Source organism: Silurus meridionalis, chromosome 28 (genome assembly GCF_014805685.1).
Source record: "Silurus meridionalis isolate SWU-2019-XX chromosome 28, ASM1480568v1, whole genome shotgun sequence".
Classification (NCBI taxonomy): Eukaryota; Metazoa; Chordata; class Actinopteri; order Siluriformes; family Siluridae; genus Silurus; species Silurus meridionalis.
Window position 1 is genome coordinate 10,608,692 of NC_060911.1, and position 26,496 is coordinate 10,635,187.

The following is a 26,496-nucleotide window of genomic DNA, read 5'->3' on the forward strand; positions in this document are numbered from 1 at the left end:
TAGTAGTAATAACTGATGAGACAAGCATTCATTTAGTCCAATTCAACACTTGTAAGCACATAATAGATTTATTTCATTAATGTGAAGATGATAAAAATGTCCCCTTCTATCCAAATAGTTTTAACAAAGAATAATACATAACACAAAAACAATAAAAACCTCAAGTTTGAACTCAATATGTCTCAGTCGCAGGACAATTTCAAGCGTGAGCTGAAATTAAGTTCTCTAAACTACACAAGCAAGGAAAAGTACAAAGTAAAACACAATGATAGAACAAAGCTTTGCAAAGGCAATGTTAATAGCATTCTGAATATATGCACAGAAAACATTTCCTCTTTCAGACCCCCAAAAAAAAAAAAAAAAACACACGCTTGACATGCTTCTATGTAACAGCTGCGAAACTTGAACATAAAATCGATATAATTAATAAATATTGCTGAGGATACGTCCTAGTAAGCCTACACCCTAATATTATATGTCATTGGATCTGTCAGATATATAATGAGAATGGAATTTATAAATCTTTCGGAAATATCCTCTCAAATATCAAAGAAATGCCACTGCACCAAAACACACGTGAAAAGCATATTGCAGACATTAGACCAGGTTTGATATAAAATTAGTGCAATTTCTAGAGCAATCAGCACATTCACTCATGCGTTCTAAGGAGGCTATTTCCCTGCACACACCGCATACAAGATAGCTTACACTCAAAAAAATAAAATAAATCGTACTAAAATTTTATACTACTGCAATATTACTCCGACTTCAGCTTCCAAAAGTTCATTTGTGCAACAGCGATAAAGATAATTGAATGATTTTTGCTTAATAAAATTTCCCGGACAAATGGAAATACAGTACAGAGACTAGCGAACTACCGAATAAGGTGCATTTAAGACGCATAGTCTGTTTTTAAAACGAGTAATGCTTGGATCAATGCGAAGATGATGAGAGCATTTTCTAATAGTCAAAACAAGCTTTGGTCAAGACGCGGTGCGGTTCCTTTTAAACGCTTTATTTAATAAAGGGGTGACGCAAAACAGAAAAAAAAAAATAGATTGTATGATAAAAACGGAAAACAATTTGTCTGTGCAAAACAAAGAGCAGCAGCTCGAATGTTTACGGAAAAAAAGCTTATTCGATGATTCAATCCTGTTTGCTTGCGTGCTCCCAAAATAAACAGTTGTATTTCATATATTCATCTATTATATGCCTGTTTATCTTGTGGCACTAAAGAGACTAAAGTGTAAAACTACCTTAACTGACAAAACTATCCCTTTCATGGATAAATCAAACATAAACAAGATGCGGCTTTAGGATTTCATCCTTTACAACCTTTTATATGATTTATAGAAGTGATGGCACGTTCTCCAGACTCGTCAATAATGACTTCAGCATATTGCTATGTAAATAAAGTGATTTATTCTGTTCAGTCACGCATACCCCCAAGTCGACACACTCCACCTTCAATCGCCAGCGACTGTCCTGCCACAGCCCCGGGAGGCAGTCTGGATATATGAGCCTGGACAGAAATAAAGAATTTTCTTTAGTTAGTGTTCACTTCTATCAGTAATCTATTTAATTATATTACAAAAGTAGCTTCCAAAACAAGTTTCTATCAAATGATTTATTCTGAGAAGATTGTTACAAGCGATTTCTGTTACAAGACACAATTTGTAAAGTTGAATTCATCGTGGATGTAAGTCCAGGAAAAGACATTTCACACGATCATATTCTTTATCCTAAGAAATTTACCAGGCAATGGAGGAAAATTCTGCAGAATGTTTTGATGCGAATGGATTTGATCATTTGGATGGTGAACAGTGATAGCTGATAGGGGATATGGTTAAGTTTCTGTTACTGGTCGGAAAGTCCGGGGTTCACCCCCAGTATGCCCAAGCTTCCACTCTAAAGCCCTTGAGCAACATCAGGCAATTAAAAATAGTCGATGTTGATTAGAGTATTAAAAACTTGAAATGTATTAATTTAAGGTACATTTAGAACAGATTGTGCGATTAGGTCGCGATTAAATATTTCAATCAATTGTCAGCCCTAATTAAAATAATAACTATATTATATAGTGCCTTAAGGGTGTTTTTAAGTGGGATTAACAAAGCTTGAAACAAAGTAAATATGCCTCCATTAAAAAAGGGTTAGAATTAAGTACAATTTAAAATAATTATTAACTTTTTAAATTACATAAAAAAAAGAAAAAAAATTTAATTAATCAATTAAATACTACATTCAAAACTCTTTTTTAGAAGAGACTTCAACACACTAAAAGACTTCTCTAAGTTCCACAATTTTGGAGTATAAGAAGGCACGTTGAACATTAAGACTGAGAGTTAGATAAAAGAGCAGTGATGTAGAAGCGAAGATCACGTACTCAGCCGAGGAGCGAAGCCAAGCAAAGCATCGCGTGATTTTTAGTTCAGACACTGACAGGATGTGGTTCCAAGGAACGGTCACTTGTGCAGTATTAATAGTGCCCTAAACAGTAATGATATATAATTAATAATAATCATCAATGTGGCAAAAGTACCCACACATGTGATGACTAAATAAGCTATTATTGATTTAGCAGCACTTTACAGGGTTAGGGAGTAGCTAAGTGGTTAAAGCCGTCGACTATGGATCCAAAAGTCGTGAGTTCAACTCCCAATCACACCAACCTGCCGTTCCTGGGCCCCTGAGCAAGGCCCTTAATTAAACGCTGTTTAATTGTATGAATGCAAAAAATGTATGTCACTCTGGATTAGGGTGTCTGCCAAATACCATAAATGTAAGAAATAAATAGTCCTTTGGCGTTCACAATGAAGAGCTCAGAAAAAAGCCTAGTTCACACAATTTTCTCTAAATCTATCTTTATAGATTGGTTTAGCTCTCGCCAAGGTGAAATCTTAATAAGCTTTAAGATCTTAAGCTTAACGATTGAACTTTGAATCAGAAGGTCATGAGTTCAACTCCCAGCCCCACAGCCAGGCCCTTGAGCAATGCCATTAATCCTCAGCTGATTCCTTGTATTAATAAGACAACTGCGAGTCATTCTGGCTCAGGGTGTCTGACAAATGCCATTAAAGTTGTTAGGAAGAACCGCAAAAGTGTGTTAAAGAGGTGTCCACATTTTTTTTGGGCTAGGTAGTGCAATGTTCTACACTGCGCAAGCACACATTCACTGTTAACATATTTAATAATGAATGTATTCATGATTTGTGATGACTTGTATCTATAAAACTTTCTTTCAGCTTCTCCCATTAGGGGGCGCCACAGCGGATCATCCGTATTCGTGATCCGCATGTTTGATTTGGCATGTTTTTATGCCGGATGGCCTTCCTAACGCAACCCCTTCCCATTTATCCGGGCTTGGGACCGCCACAAAAACTACACTGGCTTGTGCAACCCTAATGGCTGGGGTAGGTTCCCTGACCGGGAATCGAATATGATAAATATGATATATGATAAATAAATAATTCCAAAAAAAGACACCGTAAAATAAAAATAAAAACAGAATGCAATGATTTGCAAACAATACAAATCCATATTCTATTTACAATAAAACATAAAAATACATCAAATGTTTAAACTAAGACTACACAGTATTTCACAAAAGTGAGTACACCCCTTATATTCCAGCAACCATTTTATATTAATAATAATATTAAATGTTTCATATTATTTTCTCAAGGGACAATACTATAAAATTAAACTTATATATTTAATAATAATAATTTTATAATTAATAATATATTTTTGAGTAGTCAATGTGCAGCGTGTATATCAGAATAGATTTAATTTCCTATGAAATTAACTCAACTTGGCTCCAAAGTGTGAATATTGTGTGTGAGCACTGTTGTTATCCAGCACTGCCTTAATCCTCCTGGGTATGAAATTCACCAGAGCTACACAGGATGTTGCTGGGATCCTCTTCCACTCCTCCATAATGACATCACGGAGCTGCTGGGTGTTAAACACATGGCACTTTTTCCATCTTCCTCTTGGAGATGCTTCCTAGGTGATCAATAGGGTTCAGGTCTGAAAACATACTTGCATACTTGCTGTTCGGCCCTGTTTCTGAAAAGCATCATGTTCAGCTTCAGAATCTCAAAGTACATCTTGGAATCCATATTCCTTTAATGGACCACAGCTCCTCATACCAGCAGCACTCATGCAGCCCCAGACCCCGATGCTACCACCACCATGCTTGACTGTAGGCAAGACACAATTGTCTTGTTTCTCCTCACCAGGGCATCACCACACATGCTGGACACCATCTGATCCAAACAAGTTTATTTTAGTCTCATCAGACCAGAGGACATGGTTGCAGTAATTCATGCTCTTGGACAGATTGTTCTTCAGCAAACTGTTTGTAGGTTTTCTTGTTAGCCAGCTTTAGTAGAGCGTCTTTAACACTGAATATCCAGTGGTCAGTACGAGAGAATTGTACTCAAAGCACCACATTTTGACTGCTCTAATACAAGATACACACATTAGTATGGTCCTGTAAAGCAGACAAAAACATGAACATGATGAATAGGACATGTGTCTTTGTTTGGTCACACGATGCACAGCTGTTATCACTGAGGGTGTACTCACTTTTCTTGCCAGTTATTTAGACAATAATATGTGTATTTTTTGTTATTTTTAAAGAACAGTAAATATATACTGCTTTACAAGTTGCACATTGACTACTCTAAAATATATCCAAGTTTAATTTCTATAGTGGGGGTGGTAGCTCAGTGCTCTGGGTTACTGATTGGAAGATCAGGGGTTCAAGCCCCGGTATCGCCAAGCTGCCATTATTGGGCCCTTGAGCAGGGCCCTTAACACTTTGTGCTCCAGGGGTGATGTTTTGTCTTTGACCACAGGTTCTAAACAAACTGGGATATGCGAAGAGAAGAATTTCACCGTGCTGTAATGTATATGTGACAAATAAGGGGTATTCTATTATATTGTTCCCTGAGAAGATACACTACAATAGAAATGTAAAGGGTTCATAACTTTTGTGAGATAATGCAGTCGTCCCTCGATTTATCACGGTTAGAATCTCGCGGTCCCAGTTTATCGCGATTTTCATTTTGGCACATAACTATTTAGCAAATGGTCCCGAGTTATTGCGCAATATCTAAACTTATGGTAAATTGTTTTTAGTTTTATGTTGAAAAAAACACGGATGTGGCAGATTTGATAGGAATAGAGCTGGTTTAGGAACTTTTTGTTGTTGTTTGGCTGCGAAAGAAGAAGAAAAATGTCTCTTTCTAAACCAAAAAGAAAAGTGGATGAGGAGCGCATTCATGTTTTGATTAAATGTTAAAATTGCCCTCGAATGAGCAATGTCACTCACAGCAATGGCCCCCAGCCAAATTGAGTTTGAGACCCCTGCTTTAGATCAAGGCATCATCTGCACCTTTAAGGCGCTGTATACGAGAAAATCAATGCAGCACCTCTTCGAGGCCATGACACAAATTTTTCACTGAAGGAGTTTTGGTGTAAATTCTTAATCTAAAGGTTTTAAGTCATTCAAAAGGTTCTGCAGGAAATGAGACTTCAGACGACCTCTAACAAGAAGATATGCCAGACTCTGTTTAATCTCTTGAATCCCCTAAGGCAATGTGGAACAACTTTAAATTTCTACTGTACATATTGTGTATATTTTTTTGTATTGTACCAAGTGTAAATACTGTACATATTATTTTTGCACCTATATTTTGTCTTTTACAAATAAAACCTATTGTACTGTACATATTGATATTTGATTTAATCCCAAAAGAAGTAGGTAAGAAAAAAATACAGTAAGAAACAAAACTGATAAGAAAGGCAAAAGAATTTAAAGAATGCAAACAAAATAATTTGATGTGCGATCCAAATGAAAAGAAACAAAGCACTTCCTTATTTGGTACTGTATGTACCAGAAGAAATGAGTAGCATTACAAGAAACCCTAGGATTCCGCTTATTTATTGGTTGTAGTAATCCTACAGTAGTCCTCTGACATTAAAAAAAGGGTGGAGTTAAAGACATGGGTCACAAGATTTAGGCAATGAAAATAAAGAATGCAGTGAGGTGTAGCTTTAACTCGGCCCCTTTTTTGTCATCATAAGACACTTCAACCAATAAACAAGCAGAGAAACTACGTATAGGCTACGCTACAGTACAGTACTGTACAGTACTCACTATAAATGTGATATTTCTACAAATTTACAAAAAAATTCATCTTGCTATATTCTTGCAAATATTTTCTGTGTGTGTTTAAAGAATTTGGGAGGACGATTCATAGCTTAAACAATTTTTTTTTTTTAAAGCATTTTTGGGGTGGCATCTATTTATCGTGGAAATTCGTTTTTGGCAAGTAACTACCAAGGGACGGCTGTACATACCAATTTAAGGAAAAAAACTACAAGGTCATTTGGAATTTGATGGCTGCAACACATTTCAAAAAAGTTGGGACAGGGCCATGTTTAACACTGTGTAGAATCATGTCTTGATGCAGTCCAGCCTCCACCTTAAACCAGTCTGTCGTTCCTACTGCTCACACTGTCCTCATACATGTCCTGCACCACCCTCACATACTTCTCTGACACACCAGACTTCCTCATACAATACCACAACTCCTCTTTCCACCCTTTTGTACGCTTTCTCTAAATCCACAAACACACAATGCAACTCCTTCTGACCTTCTCTACCGGTATGTCATATGGTCCAACTGACTTTCCACTCTTCATCCTCTTAATCTCTGCTCTCACTTCCTCCTTACTAATCCTATCCAATTCCTGCTTCACCATCTCCACACCATCCAACCTTCTCTCTCTCTCTCTCTCTCTCTCTCATTTTCCTCATTCATCAGCTGCTTAAAATATTCCCTCTATCTTCTCAACACACTCTCCTCACTAGTCAACACATTTCCGTCTCCATCCTTTATTGCTCTAACCTGCAGCACATCCTTCCCTGCTCGGTCTCTCTGCCTGGCCAATCGCTACAAATCCTTTTCTCCTTCCTTAGTGTCCAACCTCTCATACAGCTCCTCATATGCCTTTTCCTTGGCTTTGCCACATCTCTCTTCACCTGCTGCCACATCTCCTTGTACTCCTGCCTACTTTTCTCATCACTCTGTCGATCCCAATTCTGTTTTGCCAACCTCTTTCTCCTTATGCTCTCCTGCACTTCCTCATTCCACCTTTACATCTCTTTGTCTTCCTTTCTTTTTCCAGATGTCACACCAAGTACTTTTCTAGCTGTCTCCCTGATCACTTCTGCAGTAGTTCCCCAATCATCCAGCACCTCTTCACCACCACCGAGCCCCTGTCTGACCTCTTCCCTGAATCTCACACTACAGTCTTCCTGCTTCAGTTTCCACCATTATGTCTATTTTTATGATTACAATAAATTGAAGGACTCTAGTATTCTGTGATACTCTGTTTGGTTGTTTGTGATATCCTTACCCTAGCTTTCCTGTCATTTGCAGACATGTACCCCACACACATGCTCTCTGTAGTATGAGTCCACAGAAACTCCACTGTATGTTGGGGGCAGAAAAAGAGAGTTAATCATTTGTATATAATTAATATAACATCAGTACAATACCCAGACTCCACTTCTGCGTTTTCTATAGCAGTATCTGTCCTTGTAGCTATTTATTGTTCCAAAGAATCCTGAGCTTGAATTTAAAATTGTAAGTAATTTTTACTTGTTTTCTCGTTGTTCCAGAAATACTGGAAAAACCCAGAAAAAAACAGTGCAAAGGAAAAGCGAGATATAAGAAAGAGCAATATGCAAAACACTCATTCTGAAAATTTGAAAACAGTGCACTCACAGAAGGCCTGGATTTTTTATGAGTTAAGAATTGGCATTGCTGAAATGTATAATTGCTGAAAATATTGTGTCATTGAAGTGCAGGTGCTGTGTTAGGAGGACAGAATATACCCAGTAAGGCCGGCAAGTTTCCAGAGCTGTGGTCCTCGCCGCATCTACAGCATCTCAGAACGATAATGCCACCCAGAACACCATCCTCACTTGCCAGAAATGGTGAGTCTGAAAAATAATTCATAGACATAAATACAGGTGTTCCCCAACTTATGATGAAGATGCGTTTCGATGACCTCGTCATAACTTGAAAATGTCGTGAGTGGAAACCTGGCCTAGCTTACCCAGGAGTCTTAAAGAATGGTTTATACAGTAGTACAGTCATCCCCCGCTTTACCGCGGTTCAAATCTCGTGCCCTGGTTTATCGCGGAAAATTGCATTTGCCACATAACTAATTTGTTTAGCTGATTTTCCCGGTTTCTCCCGGATAAAAAAAAAACTTCTAGGGAATTGTTTTTATGGAGTTTTATGTTGAAATAATGAAATGTATTAATACAAATATAATTATAAATTATAAAATCAGGTAAAATGTTAATACAGTACTGTATACATAAAATAGCATTAATGGGGTGGCACCTTCTTCTATTCGTGCTGGATCTCCTCAATGGTGTCAAAAGGACAACCTTTGAGCTATTACTTCAAATTTAAAAGGAGGGTGAAGTCTGCAGGAACCAAATCTTGCGAGTAGGGTGAAAGTGAGATCATATGGATTGTTCTCCGACGATCATCATGCACAAGTTGCCGAATGGTTTCGACATTTTCCTGATCTCTCTTGGTGTTCCAGTGATGTTCTCCAGCTCTTAAACACGCGTGGCACTCAAAACACATTGAACAAATAAGTAATAGAACTCATGGAGGTTTTCAAAGTATTCTGACTCGCTTTCACATGCAGCCTCACATATATGAAAAGAAGCAAGGTTCTCACCAATAAACTTATTTTGCATAGCCTCCAGAAGAGCCTGATGAGCATTGTCAGCCTGCATAGCTGTGGAGCACTCTCGAGCCAGCATAGTGCGCATCAGATGCTCTCCACATCCTGTGACAATCCGCAAAAATATATATTTTATTTCTGCATTCTTTCGCTTTTATAATAGGACAAATATTTCACGAGGTTGTGTTTATACCTGAGGTACTCACGGCTGTAGAATAAGGTCTCGCATCATGAGCATTTTCAGCCCAACAGCCACACCCATACTGAGCAGCCTAATAAAGAAAAAAGAGTAAGAAACTCTAAAGGCACAGCTTTTACTCTTGCATATCAGCCCTCACATAAAGAAAAGAGAAAAATTATTCCATATCAGGAGAAACAGCAGCTCTTACCTGGCCTACCCGCCCTGGGTGTTTCATAGCTAAACCTCCACTAGAGACAGCCGCTGCAACATTCCCTTGCTGGTCCACAACAACAGCTCCAACCGTATCCAGGGACGAAGGCTCCTCTAAATCCACCATTTCATTCACCTGATAGACATAAGACTAAGACTGTTTATGGTATCACGCAGACATCAAAAAGAAGCTGTGCATAGTCAAACAGTCTATGCTCAATTCTCATTCATTATTCAGAGAATAACTTCAATTGCATACTATAAAGCAGGGGTCCACAAACCTTTTTCTGTGAGGGTCACAAAATGTTTCCTTTCTTTAATAGAGGGCCGGGTGGATCATTAACAGAAAATTACATGGTCCGGAGTGACTATCAGTATTATTGTGGAGATTTTATGATGATTTTAAATGTATTTATTATTCCTCATAATACTAGACTTGTTTATTATTTTCTTATGCACCGTACACACAAATGAGCATTACTTTTAATGAGATTATAGAACCTATTAAAAAAAAAAGGGAATTATTACTATCAATCACATTTTTCCATATTCATTGCTATTGAAATCGAAACATTTAATTACTTATGCATATGGTTGATGGGTGAATAAAACAAATAATTAGACCATGTTATAGGTCGAATTATAGTGGATTTTACTGATAGCCAGGTTGGATTGTACTTGCTAATAACCAGATTAATCAACAGATATTTTTTTTAAATGGATACTGGATAAAAACCAAACATAACATTAAATGTAAAATAGTACTAAACTTTATTATTAACAGTAATGAACAGTACTGAATTATGCAAATGTGCTAAATCAAATAAATATGAATATATTCAAAGAAAGTTTAAATTCATTAATAAATATATTGATATAATAGATAAATTATAAATAATTAAAATAATATAGCACTTTAAGAATGTTGATGAAGAAAAGCGAAGGTTGGAAGGAGTGGCATTGTGTGTTTGTGGATTTAGAGAAAGCGTACGACAGGGTGAAAAAAGAGGAGTTGTGGTATTGTATTGAGGAAGTCTGGTGTGGCAGAGAAGTATGTGATGGTGGTGCAGTACATGTTTGAGGACAGTGTGACAGCAGTGAACGACAGACTGGTTTAAGGTGGATGTGGGACTGCATCAAGGATCGGCTCTGAGCCCTTTTTTGTTTGCAGTGGTGATGGACAGGTTGACGGATGAGGTCAGACAGGATTTTCCATGGACTATGATGTCTGCGGATGATATTGTGATTTGTGGTGAGAGTAGGGAGCAGGTTGAGAAGAGCCTGGAGAGGTGGAGGTACACGCTAGAGAGAAGGGGAATAAAAGTCAGTAGGAGTAAGACAGAGTACATGTGTGTGAATGAGAGGGAGGGCCGTGGAGTGGCGCGGTTGCAGAAAAGAGGTGGAGAAGGTGGAGGAGTTCAGGTATCTGTGGTCAACAGTGCAAAATAATGTAGAGTGTGTTTGAGAAGTGAAGAAAAGTGTGCAGGCAGGGTGGAGTGGGTGGAGAAGAGTGATAGCAGGAGTGATTTGTGATAGAAGAGTATCTGTAAGAGTGAAAGCGATGTTGTATGGTTTAGAGACAGTCACATTGAGTAAAAGCCTGTAGCTGGAGGTAGCAGAGCTGAAGATGTTGAGGTTTTCGTTGGGAGTGATGAAGATGGACAGGTTTAGAAATAAGTTTATTAGAGGTACAGCGCATGTAGGATGTTTTGGAGACAAAGTGAGAAAGGCCCGATTGAGATGGTTTAAACCTGTGCATAGGAACATAGGGGACATGAGTTATATTGGTAGAAGAATGCTGAGGATGGAGCCACCAGGAAGAAGGAAAAAAGGAAGGCCAAAAAGGAGGTTTATGGATGTGGTGAGGGAAGACATGTAGGTAGTTGGTTTGGAAGAGGCAGATGTAAAGGACAGAGGAGTGTGGAGACGGGTGATCAGCTGTGGCGACCCCTAATGGGAGCAGCCGAAAGAAGAAGAAGACTCTCTATAAAGCGCAGTCTCAGGTAGCATCAGTGATTCGCCTCTAGAGGCCACTCTCGTAATGGGTGTAGACTGGAAGCCGAAAAAAATATCGGTATGGATTTTTGCTGAAAGCCGTTATCGGTAATTCCAACAATCAACAATCAGTGCCTCGACCTCTATTAATAACGAGGAAAATTTTAGTTCAAGTTTTAGTTTGAGCCCACTATAGAGTGTATAATGCTAACAAAAATTTATATGCTGTGGACAGTATACAGTTGTCAAAGTTGAATGACTTATAATCACACAATCTGATGATACCCAATAGAGAATGAGCTTCATTAGGTGAAGCGAAGCTGGCAGAGTTAAACGTTGCAATTTTTATTGGGAGGATTAGAAATTAGTTTATTAGAGGGACAGCGCATGTAGGACGTTTTGGAGACAAGGTGAGAGAGAAACGATTGAGATGGTTTGGACATGTGCAGAGGAGGAACATGGGGTATATCGGTAGGAGAATGCTGAGGATGGAGACACCAGGAAAGAGAAAAAGTGGAAGACCAAGGAGGAGGTTTATGGATGTGGTACAGGAAGACATGCAAGTGTTTGGTTTAAAATAGGACAGAGTAGCGTGGAGACGGATAATCTGCAGAAGCAACTTCTAACAAGATCAGTCGAAAGAAGAAGAAGGTGGCCTAAATCTTAAGCCATTTCTAGAATTCCATAAAGCTGATTATTACATACATACATTCCATAAAGTTAATTATTACATACATGAAGGCTGACCTTCATGAAAAAGCTTAAAAGAGACCGGACTGAGCTGATGGTCTATAGTAACTCAAATAAGTTTGAGTTAATAGAAATAATTACTATACTGTCTATAGTAACTCTAATAAGCACTCAAAACTAAGATAATTAGAAAATCATTTTAAAAAACACAAAACTTTGAGGTGGATGGGCAAAAAGGTTTCATAAGGTTCCATTTACGTCAGTCAAAAACAGGAATCTGGTGCTATCATGGACAAAGACTAGACAGAATGGTAGACAGAACTACAATCGGAAAATGACTACTACAGGAGACCACTATATAATACTGATTTAAGAAATAGGTTTTTAATAGTTAACTCACAGTTCCACTTGATTGTCGCCGTCTCTTGAAGGAGTTATGCTCTGGTTCCATCTTCTCTGCCATTTCCATCTTTCGTTTATTCCTTTTGTAAGCTGAAAGACTAAATTCTGAAAATATTTAAAAGAAATGCGTCAATGTTTGACATTAGATGTTTTATTCTCCAACACAGAACAAGTTTAGAACTTGCAGCACTATATATCTGGAGCCTACAGGTTCAAGCTTCACCAGCATGAAACCTATTATGGCAAAATGTACTTCTGCAACTCCCTACTTCACTGGCTTGCCTCATGTGCCATTCTTTTTTGCAGTGTAAGTCTAAAGGGTGATACCATTAGCACAATCTCATTTGACTAATCTCTCATGATTACTTGAATGTATACTACTGTATATGTAATATGATTTTTTTATGATTATTAAACTCACATACACAAAAAATGCCAGGGGTATAAAAGAAACTTAGCACAGTGTCACTGTGGCTATTGACTCCGTATCAGAAATAAAAAAAACGTGGCAACTTCCATTTCTACAAAAGTCTAGCATTATGGATTGTTTAGCGTTTTATGTCCAGCTTCAAAAAAATTTCTTAAAAGGGGAAAATCCTGATTCCAATTCCACATATCGAGGGAGTGAAAGAATGAAGGATGGAAGGAATGAAGGCATATCTTTAAGAAATTAAATATTAAATGTAAAACACACACACACACACACACACACACACACACACACACACAAAACAAATACACATCTGTATTACCCAATGGGGTCGAACAAATATAAACTATTTCATTCCATTTTTCCATTTATTACATTTCATTTAATCAATTTAATTTGTGCCAATTTAATCGATTTCCTAAATTTAATCAATATAATAAAAACTCTGTATTGCATTAATTTGATTTATTCGATTAAATGTTTGGGTTTTTTTATAAAATATTATTCTATATGTTATTTAACCAAGCAGGCATCTTATTTCAAATTGTTTTAAAAATGTAAACTGTTAATCTTCAAAAATGTTAATAATAACAAACTCATGTTTATAAAACTTATGTTTTGCATTTCTTTACTCAAACGGTCCCCAAATTGAACCGAATCATAACTTCAAAACAGAGATATGCACCGACCCGTGAATTTTGTGTACCACCCTAAGTTTGTGTTAAACCCCTAATATACTGTATACACATACATATCGCTTTACATACGCTCACATACATGCAAATACTTACTAGTTGCCATCTTCTCCGAAGGACATGGGGGTATTCCATGACTGACAGCCCACTGTTGAGCTCCAACGCCAGCTAAAAAACTAAAATTAATAAATAGAAGAAAAAAAAAGCATCAACCTATTTACTTTAAAACAGTGAGAGTTTGAATACTTTTGCCTGAATCAGATCTTTATTTCAGATTTGGTCTAATAAAAACACAAGCTCACCAGGGAGGAATTCTTCCGGCTGAAAGTTTTCCTTTCTGTGCTTCATTCAGGAGTGTTCTGGCAACCAATACTGGATTCTTGATTCCTGAGAAATATAAAAAGAAATATAAAAAATATTAACCGTTTGGACTCAAAATGTATTGCACTCTGTGTCATAGTCACCCAGTATTTGTACGTGGTGACTCCATTTATTGTTTTGAGTAGAAATCAGGTAATAGTAGAATAGGCATTTTTTGCACTGATCCAAAGTGCGGGATTGTGATGTGGCAGATATCAGCAAAGATATAGCGATTAGAATAAATAAAAAAAATTCAATTATATAACATTACCACATCAAGTGTCCACTTGTGGTACATTTAATTGATATTAATATGACACCTGTTCATATTAAGGTCTAAGTGCTGAAAATGCATATATTAGCAAAAAACTGAAGGCTGCGTAGAGCAAAATGGCTTTCAGAATTCTTGAATACGAGGTCAGCCGTCAATGTAATGATGAAAGCCTCTCCTTTTTAAAGGACGCATGAAAACAAATTCAAAATATGAGGCCCTTAATGTGCCCATGCTGCTCAAGGTTTCAGATTTGAGTTTTCGAGTTGGGAAATGAAAGGAACAAATGAATAAGTAAAAGCCTCATCTACACCAGATGTGGTAAACACGCATAGGGCAGCATATGCACCGAATTGCTTTACATTCCTATTATGGAGCTTTTAACATGATTTCCTTTTTTTTCCTCTATCTGCATTATTTAAATCTTCAAGTGCTTAAAAGACAACACCAACTAAAAGCGTTCATACTTTGCCTTTAAATACACTTGCTTAGGCCATGTGCAGGAAGTCGCAGACAAAAAAGGTTTGAGTATGTGTTTAGTAAAATCAACAATGAATCAACCCACCGCTTAAAGCACCCACTGCTCCATAATCAAAAGATTTTCCCTCCATGATGCTGGCATCACATTCAATATCCCCAACCAGGTTTAGATTAGAGCCTGTACCAGCATTGGTGAATGGTGAATCCTGTAAACAAAAGACGATACTAAAGATATCCTTATTTTTGTCCAGAGAAAATCAGCATATAAATGTTAGCTGCTACTAAACAAATTCACACTTTTATTTATTTTTTTCTTTCGGCTTCTCCCGTTAGGAGTCGCCACAGCGGATCATCCGCATGTTTGATTTGACACATGTTTTTACGCTGGATGCCCTTCCTAACGCAACCCTCCCCATTTATCCGGGCTTGGAACCGGCACTAAGGCTTGTGCAACCCAAATGGCTGGGGTTGGTTCCCTGACCGGGAAACGAACCCGAGCCGCAGCGGTGAGAGCGCCGCATCCTAACCACTAGACCAACCACACGTGCGAATGTTTTACACATTCTTCCAGGCAAACTCATGACTCTGTATTTCAATTTAGTTTGCTGTAATATAAAATGTCATAAAATTAAATGACGAACTAATTATTAAAACGTGAAAATCTATTTTCTTTTTTTTTTTCCAAGTTTAACACTTTAGTAGAATTTTTTTTTATTTGGGTTTTTTTTCTTCTAAGGTATATGGGTAATTATTAACTTAATTATTCTGGAATTTATTTTACTATAAGTAGAATATAATAAAATGGCTCTCACTAATCTACAATGAAGAACATGTGCCATACAATATTATGTTTTTATTGATTTATATAGTTTATTGATTTACTTTTTAAGTTTTATGTTCTAACTTGATTTCAACTCAAAGTATTTACTTATTGACTTCTCTATACAGTAAATCCAGACAATAGGTACTGATTTTCTTTTTGTTTTAATCATAAATGGTTTGGAATGCAAAACAATTCAAGGTCTTTTTTTTCAGTATTTAGTTTGTTTCTTCTTATTTAATTAATATCAAAACTTGCCTCATCTATATTTATAGATGCAGCTTTCACATTTTAGTTTAATCCGAAATGAGTAAAAATGAGCTGTAAAAAAACTGTACATTTGACAGTTGATGACAGAAATTATTTTTAATTCTTAATTGATTGTGGCCGTAAGCATCTTTACATCAAACACTCTGCTCTTTTTTCCCTCAAAACTAATTAGCTGAGCCAAAGCTTTTTTTGTTTAACTATTGCAACACCTTCAGAAATTACAGCATGTTTCATGGAAATTAATCATACTGATGTTCACACCACTTTGATTAATGAGGATAAATATTACTAAATAAAAATATGCTTAGTGAACAGAAAAAAAAAAAAAATCACCTCAAGCTCTATAAGAGCTGCAGTCACTGCCTCCACAGCCAGGGCACCTTCCCTTAATCTCTCCATGGCCTGCAAAAACTAAATTATTAGTGTGTGTGTGTGTATAAATATATATACTGATAAAATTAATAAACTGAGAAAATTAATGAATAAGAGTAAAGTTTATTCTGTTCTCTGCATCTCAGATACTCACACACAAAGTGCCTGTAAAGAAGAGGCAATTCTTCCTCTCTCGAGTTAATAATACACACAGCTTGTCTCTTACACACACACACACACACACACACACACACACACACACACACACACACACACACACACACACTTCCAGTCTCAACCTGCACCTGGACCCCATTTTTCAACCTATCATACTCACAACCATGGTTCTTTGTTCCTTCTACTCAACTGAGACCTTCTGTCCAGGCATTTTGCACATACACATTTACGAGGAAAACTAAACATTAATTTCGCTAGAAACAGAAACTTATAGGAACAAAGACACAATCCATTAACAAGGCTGTTAGAAATGATGCACACTGTTAATTAAAATCACAACATATATGTAAATGTGTGTGTATGTATATGCGTACGCATGTCTGTACGCTATATAGAGCAAATATTGGTGTTCCAGCAATATGTGGTTCTTCCTACATCATTCTTACAATGAAGTTGGAGGCACACAATTGTATATGATGTCTGTAGATGCGGTCGCATTAAAGCATCCCTTTACTTGAACTAAGAGACCCAAACCTGTTCCAGCATGACAATGCACCTGTGCACAAAGCAAGCTCCATGAAGAGAACAATTGTTTTGAAGATCTTGAGTGGCCTTCTATAGAGCTCTGACCTCAACCCTAATAAACACCTTTGGGAGGAATTGGAATGCTGACTGCACCAGAGGCCTCCTCACATCACATACATCAGTACATGACTTTACTAACACCCTTGTAGCTGAATCAGCACAAATCTCCACAAGCACACTCTAAAATCTCATATAAGATCTTTTCAGGAGAGTGGAGGTTATAAGAGCAAATGGGATTAAATGCGATATGTGATGTTCCTATATCCATGTAGTGTATTAAGTAGCACAGGTACAAGTGTACTAAATGTAAATCTAAGAGTGTGATGTGGTTGTGCAGTCGGGTGTATTGTAGATACATTGTAGATACAAGCAACAGACTTAATAAAACAGTGGCAAACACTGTAAATATTGTGTCAACACTGGTAAATATTTATAAAATGTACACAATGTGTATAAGAGTTTATCTTAAAACCGGCTCAGTGCAAACTTGTGTCCCGGCACAGTGATAAGTTGGTGCAAATAAATGAATCTACTATTAAATGAGCTCAGATGATCAGTAGGCTGTGGAGGGAAAGCTGTTTGTTGTACAGAATGGAAATGATGGTTGTCCTACTTTCCACCACAAGGTGGTATCAAAAAATGTACACACCATCACATTCAAAATAGTCCCCTTGCACAGCGATACACTTCAGGAATGTGTCCTAGAGATCTTCTTTTCGAAGTGTGCCAAGCACCTTATTATGGATCTCTGCAATGGTGTCAAAACGGCCACCTTTGAGCTTCGTCTTCATCTTCACGAAGAGGGTGAAGTCTGTAGATGCTAAATCTGGCGAGTAGGGTGGGCGAGGGCACGGATGTATTTATGATACATGTATTTCAAATTTAAAATAGCATAAAAATACTTTAGTTTTGTATGTTTTTAGTTTTAAAAGTTTACTGTCAAATAATTTGTAAGAAGTTCTACATAATGACATCATAAAAATTGCGGCCTCTGATTGGTGACTACTTAGTATTTTGCCCAGACGTGTTCAGAAGAGAACATTGTTCCATATGGAAGAAGGTGGTGAAGGTAAGAAAACGTACAGGCTGCCAGCTTTCAAATAGATGTCCAACGACGGATAAATAAATATTTGTTTGCCGAATATTGTACCGTAATTGAAGCTGTTTAGGAGAATCATGATTTTGCAAGCCAATGCATGAATGACTGCCTGACACATAATATATTACTATATTTACAATTAACAATCAAGTGACTAGTTAGTTATTTAGAAACGAGTTGTTCTGAATATCAGGTGCCATTAGTTGTTTTCTTATGAATGACTTGTTTGTCATTGAGTCGGTGTTGCTGATGTAAAGTAGCCTTTCATTACCAAACACTAAGTTACTAAATTAAATTAAATTATGATTAATTTGCAAACTGTCAAACATTAAACTGGTGGTTACTTTGAAACGAACCTCCATCTGGGAGATGTATGTGAATATTTGATCTGTTAACTGGTTGCGTATGTCAGATATATGGTGTGACTCCACCTGAGAAAAGCTTCTGTTAAAACATTGTTTACTTAATTAACTAACTAATATTTTTAAATACAAGAATACAGTAGTCTATTTTAATACATGATGTGGCTGCTATATTTTGTAGTTTATTTTAATACACTTAAAGTTAAGGTATTTATTTTTTTATCTTGAAGTTATTTTATTTTAAAATACATTTAAATGTATCTTTGCCCAACCGTGGGTTAGAAGTCAGATCATGTTTTTGGTGAGAAACTCGTGTGAGAAGAGCTTGTGACAGGGGGCGCACGTGGTCAGAATAGCAGACGTGGTAACGCACGTGGTCAGAATAACACCGGGTTGCACAGCTTCCGATGTACACGGGATGATGTCTTTCGGTACACTGACTTATGAAGGTCGGTGCTCCATGTGACTGTGCGTGCAAAATTGTGCTGCCATCTGTTGGCGTGTTACAAAACTAGCCTCTAAACTTTTTGATACCACCTCATATCTGTCACAAAGGATTCAAGGTTCAAAGTTTGTGACACACTTATTATATATACTTAATGTTACATAGAGTTTTTTTTCTTGAGAACATACACACAACATAGAATATGGTCAATCAAATAAATACACACTACAATATAGAAGGTCACAGATATAAAAACAAACATTTCTGTGCAGTACAGAAATTATGCAATATACTTCATATTGATGGATCAGTCTGAGTATACTGAAGATGTGCACTAACTAGAAATAAAAAATAAAAATCTACAAGACATATACTTTGCAGGACCAAAATTTGGACAATAAGATGAAATGTACTAACTTTCTGACAGGCTCTTTTGCACACATGTTTATACTCCTTGGCTTTGGATTCGGAATGATACCCTGCCCCTGCATCAAAAAATAAAAAGAAATATGCAACATTAATACATTTATTAATATTAATATTACATATTAAATAATAACATCATAACCAACGCTTGACATTTTTTTAAATATTGTATATAGATGCATGAGTGAACATTTCGCACACTATGTAGTAAAGTAACATGCATGTAAAAACTACTCTGTAGAATTGTTGTGAACAGAAAAGCATCACAGAATACACAGCATGTCAAACAGCAGAAAAAGAAAAAACACAGCCTGGTCTGACAATTCTCCATTTATGTTCAAGCAAACAACTAAGCAGCTTTCGGATTAAGGGGTCCAAATGCCTTAACCCAGTAGTTCTCAAACTTTTTTCTACGATTCCCCACTGTACATGTGGATAGAATTTCAAGCCCAACCTGTCTTCCATCACTCCAAAAAATAGTAATAAAATACTCCAAGTTTAAAAATGTCTAATTTCTTAAAATATCAAATAAAATAGAGAGAGAATTAAAAATAGAGAAAATAAAAGAGTAATTTTGTTAGGTCCCCTAACTGATTTACTTGCATTAATGACATAATTGTTTGTTTTTGGTTGCTTTGAGTGAATTAACTTTATTTTTAATAGTAAAAATCATAAATAAACAATAATAAAGAACACAAAAAAAATTATATAAATCCTGTCCCTCATTGCAACCTACATGTCATGTCTTTATTGCCCACTAGAGGGCGCACCCTACACTTTGAGAACCACTGCCTTAACCATTAGGCTACTGAGGTGGTAGCCACTAAGCAACCACCTCCCCAGCATGAATCCATTAACCCATGTGTGAACTGCCCAGGTAGCTGAATATAGTGTAATGAATTGGGTAAATGTTTTTGGCCACCACAAAGTCTAGTTTCATGAGCATGACAATGGGTTCAATGTTCTTCACACGTTTTCCCAGTCACTGAATCCAAATCCAATTAAGCAACATTTCGGATATAAAAACAGGAGATTCGCAGCATGACAGGGAACCTGAAAAATCTGCAGAAAATCCATAATGCAGTCAGGAAGTGCACAGTAAGTGTCTACACACATTTTTCACCCTTGATAAATGTGCAGTCAAGAAAAGCAAGCATAAATAGGACCAGAAATAATCAATTAGGGCCTAAATTTCTTCACTCTGTGTTTTTATTGCCAATTTATAGACATACCGATAGTTTTTCCGGGTTGCATTATACAGTATGAGAGCGGCCTCAAGGGGCAAATCACTGAAACTGCGTGCTGTTTGTTTAAAGTGTCTTTGGCAACCAATGAGTCCTTAACATTTGAAAAACCTTTATGTATGAGGTGATGTGATTCTCTTACGTCTATTTAAATAACAGTCATATTTTTTACGAAGTCCTGACACTATGTAAATCTGTTTTTTATTTAAGATTATTGCATGTTTTAATTCCATTTACATTATTTGGCAGACTTATAATGATCTCATTTGTACAACTGAAGAGTTGAGGGTTAAAGTCCATGCTCAAAGGCCCAGCAGTGGCAGCTAAGTTGTGCTGGGATTTGAACTCAGAACGTTCAAATCACAAGACCAACATCTTAACCACTGAGCTACCCAATGAGTCTGACAAATACAAATAAAAGTCAAATGTAGACTATACCTAAAGAAGATGCCTGCTGAATTTGTTTTATATTTGTTTTCTATATTAAAAAAACATTTGTATCGGGTGTCTTTGGACGTGGAAGTAAGAAATTTTCCAAACCTGTTCCATCATAACAATGCTCCTATGCACAAAGCAAGACCCCCGTCTAAATGAGCACAAATCTGACCAAGCACACTAGAAACAGCATATATGGATATTAATTCATTTAGAAAAGATGTGAAACAGACCTGCATGCACCAGCACAAAGCCCACAGCCGTGCACTCTTTGCTGGCAATCTGTAAAGGTTGCTCGTTGCTGTTCTGTAAACTTCTGATATAATTGACTGGGGATGCGTTCCCTTTGCAACCTGTTGGTTTTATCGCTTTCTCCATGACCCGTGCTCAGAAGCAGGTGCATCTTGGTCCACCGATCGCTCACAGCTTATACATACTGGCCCTTAGATTCCTACAGAAAGGAAATTAGGGGGGAAGAAATCCATCATTTCAGAGTCGTTTATAAAGAATCAGTAATCGTATTTATTTATTCGATTTTTTTTTATGTTTTCAGGAAAAATTATTTTAAAAGAAAGAAAGAAGCTTTACAGCAAAGTAAAATTCTTTCTTCACATATCCAAGTGATGTTAGGAAGCTGTACTACAGGGTCAGCCATGATACTGCACATCTGGAGTAGAGACGGTTAAGAGCCTTGCTCAAGGGCCCCAAGAGTGACAGTACAGCCATACAGGGGCTTGAACCCCGAAAACCTATAGGATTCAGCTTGACTGTTGCTGCATCATGAGCTCCATGAACAACAAAACAGTGACCAAAAAAATCTGTCCTATATCTACATGATAGCATGCACTAATATACCTGATTCAGTTAAAAAAGGGTGTTTACTTTATCAAGTCTGGGACAGAATCCAGACACTGTTTAGACACTATATGGACAAAAATATTGGGACGCCTGAATTGACCTTTACTAGGAGACCCAAACCTGTTTCAGCATGACAATGCCCCTCGTACACAAAGCTCCAGCTCCATGAAGATATACTTTACATGGGTTGGAGTGGAAGATCTCCTGCTATACAGCTCTGACCTCAACCCTATTGAACACCTCTGAGATGACATCATGCTGACTGCACCCAGGCCTCCTAACAGTATCTACATCAGTACCTGACTTTACTAAAACCCTTGTGTCTGAATGAATCTCATGCACATTTCCACAAACACACTCCAAAATCTAGTGAAACATCTTCCCAGAGGAGTGGAGGTTATTATAACAGCAAATGAGGACTACATGTGGAATGGGATGTTAAATAGAAAACACATCAATCTCATGCTCAGAAGTCCTGAAATTTTTGTCCATAAAGTGTGTACATTGTTTAGAGTTTATAGATAAATGAAAAAGTAAAAACACACAGCATAGGAGTTAAAAATTAAATCTATAAATGTAAAAGCATCGCTGCACAAAACGAGTTTTGCAGCCATAAGAGGACACAGTGATACCTTGCAACTTGTGTCGCAGACATTTCCAACAATTTCATACATCATACAAAATATACATAAAGCAAATCAAATATAAAACTCAGAACATCAAGTAGTTTTCAGTATATAATAAAACGTAAATACATACCTATAATTCATCCTTTGCTGTACAACTGCTTAAATATATCTAGTTTATCCAGGAATGCTGCTCACATTTATTTAATATTATTAATATTATTATTACTATTATAATTTTTTATTATTATTATTATTATTATTATTATTATTATTATTATTATTATTATTATTATTATTAAGTATTTTTCTTCTTCTTCTTCCTTCTCCTCTCTTCTTCTTCTTCTTCTTCTTCTTCTACTACTACTACTAACTAGTATGATTCTTCTTCTACGCTTGTTTATCTAGCGCAATCCCACGACTGGAGCTTTTACCGCCATCTACTGGAGTGTAATATAACGTTTTGGGCTAAGCTAAAAACATTAATAATACTCATCCTTTTTTGTTTGTTTGTTTTTTAGTTGAGTAAATGTTTACTTAAAACTACGGAAGTCCTAATAGGCCATGCATTATAATATTTTTTCTATTCTTGTTTTCTATGGATCACAACTTAATTTTCTCAACATAACAAAACTTGTTTTCTCATTATCATGACTTCATTTTCTTGTGGTTTTGACATAACAAAAGTTGTTTAATCCCAGCTAGTGAGGGCTTGTTATTTTCCAAACACATGCATTATTGGTGTTACTATTTCAATAATTATAAAACAGGAATCGCAAACCTCCTGTTAATCTAGAATCTTAACAATAGGCCTACTGTAATTTACTCTATTTTTGTCAGGTTCTCCACTGGGACACACCACTCTCTCATAACGCAGAGATAAAGTCCATATCTGCTGCGGGAAATTAGTACCTTTATTATAGAGATTTCAGACGTCAACACATACTCCATGACATATGATACAATTACATTGTGGGTTTTTACAATGAGACCACGAGCAAATTTAGTCTCTATCAGAAGAAAACAAGAAAGAAAAAAATATTATAATACATGGCCTCTTAGGACTTCTGTATAACAACAACAAATTTCTTCTAGATTTTCTAAACCCACCAGAATAATTAATGGACAATAGAAAAGAGAGTTACAGTATATTTCCAAAAGTATTGGGTCACCTGGTCATATGTGATTTTTGAGCATTGCATTTCACATTCAGTCCCAATTTGCTTTTCCAATTCCCTTCACTCTTCTGGGAAGATGTTCCACTAGATTTTGGAGTGTGCTTATGGATATTTGTGTCATCAGCCACAAGGATTTTATGAAAGGCAGGTATTGATGGAGGTGAGGTGAGAAGGCCTGAGGTGCAGTCAGAGTTCACATTCATCCCAAAGGTGTTCAATAGGGATGAGATCAGAGCTCTATAACAGGCCACTCATCTTCCTCTCCAAAGCATGTAAACCAGATCTTTAAGGAGCTCACTATGTGCACTGGGGCATTGCCATGCGGGAACAGGTTTGGGCTTCCAAATTCAAGTGAATGCAAAATGTTATTATACGGCGTCTAAAGACGTCCTGTAAAATTAAATGCCTCCAGCTTTGTGGTTACAGTTTGGAAAATAACCACATATAGCGGGAAAGAGCAGGTGACCCAATACTTTTGGAGATATAGTGTAATTTGGAAAATAAAAGGAAATATGATTGCAATTTTTTTTTACTCCAAATTAACAATCAGAGTACATTTCTATGGCAATGACAGTGCATCCGGAACGTATTCACAGCGCTTCACTTTTTCCACATTTTGTTAATTTAAAGCCTCATTCCAAAATAAATTAAATTCATTATTTTCTAAAAATTCTATAAACAAAACCCCATAATGACAATGTGAAAGACGTTTGTTTGAAAAAATGAAAAATAAATAAAATAAAAAAATTTACAGAAGTTTTCACAGCATTTGCTCAATACTTTGTTGAAGCACAGTTGGCACTAATTACAGCCTCAAGTCTGTTTAAGTTTGATGCTACAAGCTGGGCACAACTATTTTTGGGGCAGTTTCTCCCATTCTCCTTTGTAGAACCTCTTAAGCTCCATCAGGTTGGATGGGGAGCGTCAGTGTACAGTCATTTTCAGATCTCCAGAGATGTTCAGTTGGGTTTATGTCTGGGCTCTGACTGGACAACTCAAGGACATTCACAAAGTGCAAACTGGCAATTCAAAAAGAAAGAAAAGAAAAAGAATGAAATGTGCAAATTGTCAGTGTGTGTGTGTGTGTGTGTGTGTGTGTGTGTGTGTTTGTGTGTGTGTGTGAAGTGAGAGTAAATAATCAATCAATCAATTAAATCCATGATTGACAGGAGGTTGTTTAGTGACCTGTTGTCCCTCAATCTGTCCAGTTTGTGTCTGATTGTGTATTCAGTCTTGTGGATGATTATATTGATCTTGCCTGCGTCCCTGGCACTGATGCTGCTCCCCCAGCAGACCACAGCACTATAAAGGGCACTTGCCACAGCAGACTGATATAAAATGCATCCTGCTACATTGAAGGATCTGAGCTTCCTCAGAAAAGAAATCTGCTTAACCCCTTCTTATACACAGCATTGGTGTTGGTCCTCCAGTCCGATTTGCTGTTTAAGTAAACACCCAAGTACTTGATGTCCACAACCCCAACCTCCTCACCCATGATGGTAACAGGTTTAATCACAGTTTTACTTTTCCTAAAGTCCACTACCATCTCCTTGGTTTTCACGATGTTCAGAAGCAGATGGTTGGACCTGGTGCACCACTTCACAAAGCAGTCCAGAAGTCCTCTGTACTCTGACTCCTGTCCATCCCTAATACACCCCACCACTGCATCATCAGAGAACTTCTGCAGGTGGCAGGACTCAGAGTTGTATTGGAAACCTGAGGTGTACAGAGTAAACAGGAATCCTGGAAGGACAGTCCCCTGAGGTGCTGCTGTGTTACTGACCATCACATCAGACAGGAAATACTTCAACCTTCCTAACTGGGGCCTATTTAACAGTCAGCTATCCAGGACACAAAGTGCTGACACCCATCCTGAGCAGTTTCTCACTCAGTAGAAATTGTTGTATTTTATTAAAGGCACTGGAGAAATAAAAAAAAACATGATCCTCACAAAACCACTACATCCAGAAAGAGTGAACACGCTGCTGTACCGTTGTTTGAGGGTTAATGGTGTCGTGGCAGAAGTTACTATAGTCAGTAATTCAGTCCGTGATTTTGTTGATGTCTTCCCCATGTGGTTCAGACAGCACATTCCAATCCGTATGCTCAAACAGTCCTGCAGGGTCTCACTGGCTTCTGGTGATCATTCTCTCACACTTCTTGAGGAGATAGGCTGCCACTTGGCTTTCAGGTCAGAGAGTTTAATCTTTGTATCATCACCAGAGAATTTTGTTTCTCATGGTCTGAGAGTCCTTCAGGTGCCTTTTTGGCAACCTCCAGGCAGGTGGTCATGTGCCTTTTACCAAGGAGTGGTTTCTGTCTGTCCACTCTACCACACAGGCCTAAATGGTGAAGTGCTGCAGAAGTTCTTCTGAAAGGTTCTCCTGTCTCCACAGAGAAATGCTGGAGCTCTTTCTGAGTGATCATCGGGTTCTTGGTCAACTCCCTGACTAAGGCTGATCACTCAGTTTGGCTGGGCTTTCTTTCATGTTGTCATTATGGGGTTTTGTTTGTAGAATTTCGAGGAAAATATTTAATTTCATCAATTTTGGAATAAGGCTGTAACACAACAAAATGTGGAAACAGTGAAGCGTGATGAATACTTTCCGGATGCACTGTAGAATATATTTAAAGGATAATCCGTGTACATGCATGCATTACACGATTTTGATAAACGACGCTGGAGGAGAATAAAATAACTGCATTAAAAAGTTAATGGTCATAAGTACATTGACAGATTAAAGCTTTCGCTGATTTCTACTGTGCAAAACTGAAATAAAATTTGAATTTTTGTTATTTAATTTGTATAGATCTATAAGTCTGTCTGATTTACACCATACACAGAGCTGAAGTAGGGAAGTGGTATTCCGGTGGTTAAGGCTCTGGGTTACTGATAGTTCAGGGTTTAAGCCCAGTTATTGGAAATCTGTCACTCTTGGGACCCCTTCATTGCAAATAAGATCACATTTATATGAATGAATGTTTAAAACTTGAGAGAGAAAGAGAATTGGGTGTGTCAGTTTCAGTCTTTACTAATAATTACTCCTGGTGCCATTTTTTGGGGTTCCCTTTCTGAGTCTGGTTCCTCTCAAAGATTC

The 26,496-nt window shown here is 37.2% G+C and overlaps 1 protein-coding gene across 2 annotated transcripts; it reads right to left on the reverse strand.

Moving 5' to 3' along the window:
- Nucleotides 1-49: 49 nt before the first annotated feature.
- On the reverse strand, nt 50-22,536 carry tasp1 (taspase, threonine aspartase, 1). 2 transcript variants are annotated; one of them, XM_046843243.1, is made up of 14 exons: nt 22,354-22,536; nt 20,970-21,187; nt 19,049-19,116; nt 15,925-15,993; nt 14,587-14,707; nt 13,693-13,777; nt 13,487-13,566; nt 12,264-12,370; nt 9,177-9,314; nt 8,981-9,059; nt 8,782-8,892; nt 7,916-8,023; nt 7,435-7,508; nt 50-1,522 (listed from the first exon to the last, which is right to left on the reverse strand). In XM_046843243.1, the coding sequence occupies exons 2-14, from the start codon at nt 21,112-21,114 to the stop codon at nt 1,430-1,432; spliced, it is 1,278 nt and encodes a 425-aa protein (XP_046699199.1). In that variant the 5' UTR covers nt 21,115-21,187; nt 22,354-22,536; the 3' UTR covers nt 50-1,429. The 2 variants fall into 2 exon arrangements, with proteins under 2 accessions (XP_046699199.1, XP_046699198.1); XM_046843242.1 differs by having other exon boundaries at nt 15,925-16,002.
- Nucleotides 22,537-26,496: the final 3,960 nt, after the last annotated feature.

What these genes read in the sequence shown, in the direction of transcription:
- tasp1 (XM_046843242.1), bottom strand. Translation starts at nt 21,114, where the DNA reads ATGGAGAAAGCGATAAAACCAACAGGTTGCAAAGGGAACGCATCCCCA. An exon ending in TACAGCCGTGAGTACCTCAG is followed by an intron (nt 8,893 to 8,980) that starts GTATAAACACAA and finishes GGATTGTCACAG; the next exon opens with GATGTGGAGAGCATCTGATG. An exon ending in CAAATGACAGGAAAGCTAGG is followed by an intron (nt 1,523 to 7,434) that starts GTAAGGATATCA and finishes ATTTCTGTCCAG; the next exon opens with GCTCATATATCCAGACTGCC.